The sequence below is a fragment of the Populus trichocarpa genome, chromosome 4 (assembly GCF_000002775.5).
Source record: "Populus trichocarpa isolate Nisqually-1 chromosome 4, P.trichocarpa_v4.1, whole genome shotgun sequence".
Taxonomy (NCBI): Eukaryota; Viridiplantae; Streptophyta; class Magnoliopsida; order Malpighiales; family Salicaceae; genus Populus; species Populus trichocarpa.
In genome coordinates this window covers 4,725,365-4,735,576 of record NC_037288.2, presented here as the reverse complement: position 1 = coordinate 4,735,576, position 10,212 = coordinate 4,725,365, and the positions used below count along the sequence as shown (strand labels likewise).

General features: G+C 29.6%; 1 protein-coding gene across 1 annotated transcript; it reads right to left on the bottom strand.

Annotated features, from left to right (window-relative positions):
* Positions 1 to 861: 861 nt before the first annotated feature.
* Positions 862 to 2,906, bottom strand: LOC7470208 (60S ribosomal protein L36-2). Its single transcript, XM_002305710.4, has 4 exons — positions 2,763 to 2,906; positions 1,785 to 1,889; positions 1,223 to 1,422; positions 862 to 1,100 (listed from the first exon to the last, which is right to left on the bottom strand). Exons 2-4 carry the CDS (start codon positions 1,884 to 1,886, stop codon positions 1,070 to 1,072), a joined length of 333 nt encoding a protein of 110 aa, XP_002305746.1. The 5' UTR covers positions 1,887 to 1,889; positions 2,763 to 2,906; the 3' UTR covers positions 862 to 1,069.
* Between the last annotated feature and the right edge of the window lie 7,306 nt (positions 2,907 to 10,212).

Here is a 10,212-nt window from a genome sequence, read left to right as displayed (position 1 = left end):
TATCATTTGCTGTTTGGCTGTTTGCTTTGCGCATGCTGTTTATGTACCACATTGAAGCTGTCCCCGTCTTTTCTGCTGTTTTCCATGGATTCATCCTGGACAGTATAAAAGGCAAACATCACAATACAATGGACCGTTTTTATTGATGACACTTTGAATTGAAAGTAGGTTATTTTCGAAAATATTTTTATTTAAAAATATATGAAAAAAATATTATTTATTTATTTATTAAAATTAATTTGGGATATTATTATATTTAAATAATTCAAAAACATAAATTAATAATTAATTTTAACCAAAATACTTTAAAAGCTTTTTAGTGTTTTAAAAATATTTTTTTTCCGCTTCGCATTAATATTATTAATATTTTTTAAGTGTTTTTATCTCGTTTTATATCAAAAATAAATTAAAAAAAATATTATTTTAATTTATTTTTTTAAAAAAAATACTTTCAAAAATAATAGTTTAGAAACAGTCAGATTAAACTGATTCTTTATTCTGCAAATTAACCATCTGCCCTTTACAAACCCAAGTCTTCACTATTCAACAAAATCCAAAGAACATCTAAATTCTTAGGCTGTGCAGGAATGGTGTCAGTGAGAGGGACATCTCCAAGGTAATGAAGACCCACCGATACATCATTTGCAAATTCAAGCCAGACAGTAATGATCGTGTAAATGGCATATCCTTCTACACTCGAGTATTTCACTGTCGCTAAGCCTTGGCAAGGAGATGCGACAAAAAAATAAAAAAGGGGAAAAAAACACATTGTTGATGATACACATGCTTCACTCTTATCTGTCATGGTCCTACTTATCGTTAAAAAGATCAGGCAAGATGGGCATAATCAACACATCCAAATACCTCCAATCAAGCCAAGACACATTTGGATTTCAGATCGGAAAAAGGGCACATAAAATTTAATTCTCATATAAAACAGAACGGTTTATAGCAGATTAAAATAAAATAAGCGATCTGAGGTAAACATCCAGTCTAAAACAAAATTCTCCCCACTATTTGGAATCTAAGATAGCATGTGGAGCCAGTAAATTGGAGGCATTCACATGCCTCACTTCTTCTTCTCAGCACCTCCAGCAGCCCTGTAGGAAAAAGGAAAACAACACACCATGATGAAACAAGAAATCTTTCCAGACAGCAGAAAAGCTTGGATTTCAAATATTCAAGTGAATTCAAGTAACAAAAAAAAAGATCACCGATGTACCTCATCTTGCGGAGAACATTAGACATCTCCTCACGCTTCTTCTTAGCCCTCTTGTGTGTGCCCAACTTTCTTTTAGCTACCTTCAATGCACGCTTATCCTTGCCAACCTTAAGAAGCTCAGTGATCCTCTTCTCATATGGTGCAAAACCAGCAACTTCCCTGATCAAACTCCTGACAAAGAGTACCCTCTTACTGGTTTTCTGCACTCAAACAAGCAAGAAGAAACAGCATCACAACCAGCTACTTGAAATGCAAAAGCTTTACAAAAATCTAGTCTTGTTAAGCAAATAGTAATTAATATGATGCCCCAATGGAACATCTTAAGTCCAAGAAACAAATACAAGGAAGAACAGAAACACGATTACAAGCAAAATAATAAATAAATAAAGGTACTAATGCATTCAAACTGCATCCAGCAGAAATGTAGTTTCACACTCATACAAGAATAAAACACAATACAAATTAGATTAATTAACTAATATAAATTTAATTGGAAACAGCATGATCTGAACATAAAAATGAAAAAAGGTCTCAGTGAAGCTTGCTTGGTAAAATGACTTACCCCTTTGCGATCAGAAGGGCGTGGAGCTAGCTCCTTCTTGGTCACAATGTGCCCCTTGTTCAATCCTACAAAGAGGCCAGTGTTTGGCTGTTTGGGAGCCATTGCCTAAAATAGAAAATGTTAACTTAATATCAACAACCTTCAATAATGTAAAAAATCAAACCATTAAGACAACAACAAGAAATCAAATAAATCATACAAAATCAAAACCCTGAAATATTTCTAATCAGTTTCGGATGCAATCAACAAAGATATCAAACAAAAAACCTCACCAATAACAATTTATACTACAGATGGCAACAGAACACAAAGCCTTTTAAGAACCAAAAAAAGACAAGGACTTCTTTGAATATTCAGTTGATATACAAAATAGCAAAACCAAATATTAGCATAAAAGAATATATCAACAAATAGAAAATTTATCTAATCACAATATTAAGTCCTGCCATTTCCCTAAGGTCCCAGAAGATTGTCAGAGTCCTTGGTTATGACTTCATGACCTTAATTACAAGAAAAACTGCTAACTAAACCCCATAAAAACAACACACACAAAAAAGAAGCAATAGAGGACATAAAGTTATTGGTAATCATTCTGCTTGCGCCCACAATTGAAATTTATCCTCTAAATTAAATCAAAAACAGAAAACTGGAGTCCTTTTCTGTGTCAAGTTTATATGGTACTAATACAGTAATTATAAATTTACAATGATCCAGTTACGCAAATCGAACTCACAAGCTTTCAATAAAGAGAATCAAATGGGTTTTCAAAACTAAAGACAAAAGCTCTGATTCAGCAAACAACAACAAACTCATAGGCAACAGAAAGACACAAGTTTCACATCCTCTTTATATGAACAAGAAAGAATCTTAGAAAATACATATACAAATTAACATATTTATGCACATCACGCATAGAAAGAAGAAAAGGAGAGAAAAAAAGAGAGGCTATAGATCAAAAAAGAGAGAGCTTTGTGGTACCTCAGGCTCAGATAGTGAATGCTGCAGCAGCTGTGCAAACGGGAGGCGGAGCAGATGGAGAAAGTAGTGTGTAGGGTTTTAGGGTTGGCGTTGGATTATATAAAGGGCTGGCCCATTTTTGTGTGTGTGTTTATTTGAAGAGAAATCAAAAGGTGTTTAGGGTTTCATTCGTAAATGGGCCTAATCCAGTTATGTAGTTCTTTGCGTAGATGGGCATAGAAATAGGTATATGGTTCAATTAGAAAAGCCCAGTTAAACTTACTGCTATAATTTTGAAGAAGTTTCATTTTCTTTCCTCCCTCAGGCTTGGCCTTTTGCACCAAGCCCAGCCCAGAATGGCAGGGCTCTTATTTCTTAGCCATTTTGTTTTTTATTTGTGTTTTTTCAGGTCCATGAGGGATTTTATTCAATTTTATATGGTAAATTGCTTTTTGCATTTTTTATTATATAATAAAGTTAAAAAATTAAATCAACCAAGTAAAGTTCATATAACCCTGATTGCGGATTTATCGGATTACTAAATATTAATCAAAGAGTTGGGTTGATATTTTTTGGCACTTTCTTTTTATATCTTGTGGTTTTTTTTTTGCTAGTGTCAATTCCATCATTTAGTGTATAAGGTTTTTTTATTGAATTTTATTTTTTAATATTGAATTAATTAGAAATCAATCTTGATATTTTCTATCATATAATAAAATAAAAAAATTATTCAATCCAGTAAAACTCATAACTTAAATAACAATATTGACAAATTGGCGATTGCTTTTGTTAGAAGGGAGATAAGTCATGCCCGGTAATGCAAGAGAAGCTAATGATAAGATACTGAACATCATGAATATTTTTGGCATTAGGGTAGCCATTCCGCCCATTTCGTCAAGATAAACAAGACGTATTCTATCATAACTTGTTCCTGACAAGAAAAAAAACGCAGCGCCGATAAATCCATGCTTCAACCATATACAACAATATAAGAAGCCCACGCATAAGGATAAGTTTCTGCATGCGATCTTTCACTCTGTTTTTTTTTTCTGACTATAATTTCTTCAAAACCAGCAGCAGGTGGACTCTGGTACTTGGTTGATCTTCTTCTCCTTTTTGCTCTTCTCCCTGACCATTCTTTTGATCCTTTTCTCTACCACACAGCAAGCTAAAAACTGAGGAAACCAAGAATGAAAAACTAGCTAAGCGACTTAATGTCTAGTACTTGCATACAGGAAAATAAAACTAAAAGCACCAGATGCCAGAACAAAAGAAGACAAGCTACATTCAACACTTCCTAGAATAACCATGCAACTCAGAGAACACAATAATATAATCAAACAGGGTGGAGCGATAGAAAAATAAATCCCTCATGATTAGCAGGATTTGGAGACAAAAACATTGACATGCCATACTTGATTATTCAATATTCATGTAGAACAAGATGCTATACTTGATAATTAATGTTTGGTCTAGAAAATAAGATGCTATCCTGATTTGAGAGTAAACAGTAATATATAGAGAATGGAGATTTTAATTACATTATCAAGAAGGGTTTTTGACTTATCAAGGAGGAAATAGTTTCTCCCTTTATTTGGTGTTTAAATTTCTTGAGACTTGTGGAACCAAGTAGTGCATTACATTCATCATATCAAATCCAAAACACCAAGCAGAGGAACTTCGTTTCAGTTTCTCTTTTTTTTCTTTAATTGCTTCACATATCAAAACTTTCAACTCACTCAAACAACTTTTGATGAATACATTAAATGTTGATATTATGAATATATGGGTTGTCTTATCTACGGTGTGACTCTTGTGGAGATTGTCATTTTAATTTTTAAAATTCCTAAATTAATTAATTACTACACATTTTTTTGTGTTATTTTCTGTTTTAACTTCTTAATTAATTCAAATATACAATTCAGTAAAAAAAATTAAATTATAAACATCTCCTTGCAATTTGGGAAAAAGAAAATACCCCTCTCAACTAAATGTTCCCTAATTTTCCATCCTAAACAATATGGTTTTTATTTTTAATGTAACCTTTTTGTTAGGATTTGTTAGGAAGTTGACCTAAAACAAAAACTATTATTGTTGTTGTTGATGTTTCATGGAAAGAGAGAGAAATAAAGAGGTTTTATCAATTTCTCCACAAAACCCTAATATTAGGGTCACATTAAAAAATGATATTGTGTAGAATGGAAAATCAATAAACTTTTAGTTTACAAGGCTATTTGTTTTTTCCTAAAAGTTCAAGGATATATTTAAAAAAATAATACTTTGCATATGAAATTGATGAATATATATATATATATAGAGAGAGAGAGAGAGGGGTTGTTGCTAGTAGAAATCAATAATATTTTTTTAAAAAAACTGGAACTATCCAATTGGACTAATAAAAATTTTTTAAAATTGAAAATTGAAGTAAATACTAGATTGGATTTTTTTTCAAATAATTTAGGTAATACTAAAAAAAAGTTGTGTAATTATATATAAATTTTAAAAATTATGAATTTTTTTTTTTTTTACCTAATTTTGGTTAGTCAACAATTTTATCAGCCTAATTTTAGCTAATTAATTGTCATTTTGCTTTTTTTTATTTGAGAGCTAGGGACATAAATTTCCCCATATGGTGCATGCCATTCTCTTTTTCCTTTTTCAATACTGGTATAATTTATCATGTTAAATCATCTCTTGCGAATACAAACTATATATATACCAAATTAAAACTATCAGATTGCAATAAAGTAAAAAAGAATTCTATGCTAATAATTGAATCAAAACAAAAATTTGTCATGGAGTGAAATTTGAGATAACAGGTGATTCTGAGCAATTAAGTATGGATCTGTCATAACTAAATAAAGATCTATCACATACAAATTATATAGATGGCCTAACATATGTATTTATAGACGAATTGAATATGTATAGGTCCAAAAAAAAGTCTAGTAGCTCTAGACCAAATAATAGCATAAAAAAGCTATAATTTTTTATTCAACCGTTTAATCAAAATTAAATTTTTACAGGAGTTTTCGAAGACTGTTTTTCTTAAAATAACCTTATTGGCTCTACATGGACTATCAAATTTTAAGATACAAAGAATCTCGTCCTTAAAATAACCCTATTGGCTCTACATGGACTATCAAATTTTAAGATATAAAGAATCTCGTCCTGGGGCCTCAGTTTAGGTCAATTTTGTCATTTCTTTGTTTTGTGCATTGTTTCGGATCTCATGAATATTTTCTTCGTATTTTTTAATTTTTTTTTCTAATCGAGGTAGGATTTCTGGTCTATTTAAGATCTTATAAACATTTTACGGAGGCATACTTTATCAACATTATTTTTTAGAGAGAATAATATTATAAATTTAAAATTTATATCTACAATCCCTTTCACTCATCATTTTTTTTATATTATGTGTTTGTTTATCTTCTTGCCTGCATCATTTTGAGGTCAATTTAAAATAAATATTCGCCTTAGATGAAAAGCCTCTCTCACGTCCCTGAATAAGTCGCAATATGGAGTCCAAGAAGTCCATGTATTTTTTCTTATGTGGTTCAATTATTAAACTAAAAAAATTGGTTTGTTTATTTATCCCTTTTATTCAAAGGGAAATCGTACTGTAGATTCAATGGAAATTGTCAATTAGTTGGAGCAAATGATTCTGAAGGCAGTAATACGTTAATCATTTTTCTATTTTTCTATTTATTATTGTTGCCGTCCTAATCATTATAGATTATTTAATTCATCATTTGGAATATGTTAAGGTATATGTTCGGAATATGTCATTGGCTTTAATTTTATCCAAGAATCCCGGCCAAGAAATGTGTTCCTGTGACTAAATTAAATTAGGAAGCTAAGTTAAGTTGACAAATTGAGGATACCTAGCTAGCCTTGCATATGATATATGGTTCAAAAACCTAAACCACGAATTATTGAGTGAATAGATTAATTATTTGTCGCAAATTGCAAGCAGCTGGCCTGCAAATTAATTGCTAAAACTATAATTCTTAGAACCCAAAACAGGGGTTATAGTTTACGACTTGCAAGGAAAGGAAAAATGTACTTTAATGTAACTTAGACAGATTGAAACAAGCAAACACAAACAGATGAGACATGCAATAAGCAATACAGATCTTGCAGTTCTTGTCCAAGATACACACATGATCATGAGATTGGTACCATTTTCACTTAATTTTTGGGCTAAGCCAGCTGCTCAAACCGGCTAAATAATTTACTATGATACGAGAATAATTGTTTGTTTAAATCATTGTAGATGTCTTTAATACTCTTCTAGGTAGTGATCGGGTCACTAATATTATGAATCAAAATATTTTCCGTTGAAAGTGTCAATGTTCAAGCTGAGGTAGGATGCATGCAACATCTTAGAATCTGTCTAATGTTGTTCAAACAATAGAAAGGAGGGAGTCTCTCATAACGGGCCATTTTTATTGTGACTTCAGCACATATTCCTGTGTAATTGGCATCGATTATAGATAGCTATTACCCCTACATAATTGTGATTCTAAAAGGACTGGAAAAAAAAAAAAAAAAGCTATACACAGAATAGTGGGGTTACTATGTTTTTCCTGGTAAGTGAAATTTGATATCAATTTATATGTGGCGGGGGCTCCTTTTTTTTCTTTTTGTTCATCAGTCGGGTTTAGAATTTTTTTTTATCCGATTGAACCCTTTGGCTTTAGCAGAAACATTTCATATGGAGAGAAAATTGCTAACCTACCATATTGTTTTTAATAAGGCAAGAGAGATACAGTAATGAAAGTATATATACAAAAGGCATGCATCCAGAACAGCTAAATAGCCCCTGACAATCTCTCTCTCTCTCTCTCTCTCTCTCTATTTATTTATTATTATTTTTTGTATATATTGATCTGGTTTTCTGCTGGCAGCTCATCAATGTTTCCAATTTCCACTGATTCGAAAAAGAAAAAAAAAATAATAGACGACAAAGAAGCAAGGAAAGACGTTGATTGCCTCATTTTATTAAAACAAGTTGATGATGAAGAGCCACACCAGGAAGCAACATGCTAGTGCTAATCTTTCCAAACCCGTTCTTATTTATCTTAATATTTAAATCATGATATCTTGGTAACATGATTAAGGCACTTCATGCTATGGGTGGGCGGACATATCTTCCCCCCCCCCCCCTTTTTTTTTTATTCGCAACTTTCTCTCTTTCAATTTTCTGTTTGGAATTTTCAACAATGCGTATATCAAAAATCTGGACGTCGTCAAATTAATTTTCACCTTCCGGCCATGCTTGCTTGCTTGCTTGCTTGGTGTATCAATCAATCAATCTATTAAAATTAAAAATTAAAAATTAAAAAAAAATTACTGTTATGGGATACGAAAATTTGTTGATACAAATACCGAGTAATTGGATGGTAGGACGGAATTTATTCAATTGGTCATATATATGTTTTTTTTTTCCTGTTATATGAAAGAGATTTGAATTCGAAACTTTTTAAAAGTAGAGAGGACACTAATGTTAATTGATTTACAATTCATTAGAGTTAAGTGCATATTATGAAAATAATTCTTACAGTTTTATTTTTAATAATGATAATAATAATTTTTTTTAAATAATATTATACTTGAGTGAAGTTAATTAGAACTATTTCATTAAATACTCTACACCTCTTTCAACAATGAAAATAGTATATTTTACCACGAAAAAAGATAATTATTATTATTATTATTACATACATATATAATAATACTTATAACTTTAATAATAGAAAGTCCTACTTAATATTACTTAAATATATGTAATTTAAACTATTACAATAATAATAGTTGGTTTACACAACACTAATAAGATACACACACACACACACACATATATATATATAAGAACCTTAATGATATAAGAGTATAAAGAATAATTTATTCATTTATATTAACTATAGAATTATATGCAAACACAAATGTTAAGTTACTTTTCGAAATATAACTTTTCTTTATTAAATATTAAGTAGCAATTTACAATCATTATAGTAAAATTATCCCGAGCTAGTAGCTATAAAATTAAAAGTAACTAAAATAACATTATTACAAAAATATTATTAATTTTACATCTATCAAAGTGGATGTATAATAATATATCCATAAAATATTGTGTCATATACCTAATGTAACAATTTATATAAGATTCATAACAAAAAATAAATAAAAAATTACTTTATTTTAATATTAATCCATCCCCCCCCCCCCCAATTTAGCATTGATTTTGGTGTTTAATTAATTGAATGTATTAATTTATATTAATTTATTTTTTTATTGCATGTTGTCTTCTTTAAAAACAATTATATAAGTGCAATTGAGTATTTAGAGACACTACAAGCATCTCTTAGAAAAACGATGCAAGTATTGGATAGAGTATCATATTCTTTATGGACATTTCTTGTGAGGTGATGGAAATTAGATGCATATTCTTTGCACATCGAATTAGATAAAAAATATAGGTTTGAGATTTCATACAACTAGTAATGTTCCATGACCATGATTTTTTGCTTTCTTTGGCAATAAAAAAATCTTCACGCTCATAGATTTGGATTTTTTTTTCGGACATAATAGTATTGAATAATTTTAATTTATCTAACCATATAATTATTTAGTGACATATCAATAAATATTATGTTATATATCTAAAATAACAAATTACATAAGTTTCACTGAAAATATAAAGGTAATTTAGTATTGGTTTTGGTATTTGAATATAAAAATATAATAATTTAAATTTTTTATTGCAAATTATCTTTGTCACATGGGATACTTGTGTTAGCTATATGTGAAAAGCGGTAAAAAAAAAATTGAGTTGTCAATTAGTTTTATAGTAATTAAAAATTCTAATTAATCTTCGTATTTTTATAGGTAAATAGAATGTTTATGATAAATGAAAAATAAAAATCATCCTAAAACATCTGACATAAAGTAAGTTGTTTCGTGTTTGATTAATGATAAAAATATATATTTTGTGCTTACATGCTAAGAATTTATATAAATTAGATTCTTGTATTTGTTGTTAAACATAAAAGGTTTTTATAATCTAAGATAATTATTTGAGATCCACATAGAAACAATGCATCATTTTTACTTTTAGAATTTGGGTGCAGGATCCAAATTAATAGTAAATGATAAATTGGCGTTGGCTCTTTTTTTTTATTCCGCAATTTGTAATATTATTATTTTAAAAAGTAAATTTTCAACTTTGTGAGTATATCATTTAAAATTTTACCATTCTCATATTAATTCTTTGATAAAAACAAAATGTTATATTTGCTTTTGAAAACCATAAAGTTTCAACTTCTTGGGAGTAAAATCCTTTCAAGAATTATATCATTCACGAGTTGACTTTTTAATTACAATAAAATAAAAAAATTTATTTACATATATTTTTGGAGAAAACAAGGTTATGTATTTTTTAGATGAAAAACTCAACTTCTTAGGA

Coding starts and splice junctions, on each gene's coding strand:
- LOC7470208 (XM_002305710.4), bottom strand. CDS start 1,886: ATGGCTCCCAAACAGCCAAACACTGGCCTCTTTGTAGGATTGAACAAG. Junction 1,423..1,784: donor GCCCTTCTGATCGCAAAGGG/GTAAGTCATTTT, acceptor GTTTGAGTGCAG/AAAACCAGTAAGAGGGTACT. Junction 1,101..1,222: donor AATGTTCTCCGCAAGATGAG/GTACATCGGTGA, acceptor TTTTTCCTACAG/GGCTGCTGGAGGTGCTGAGA.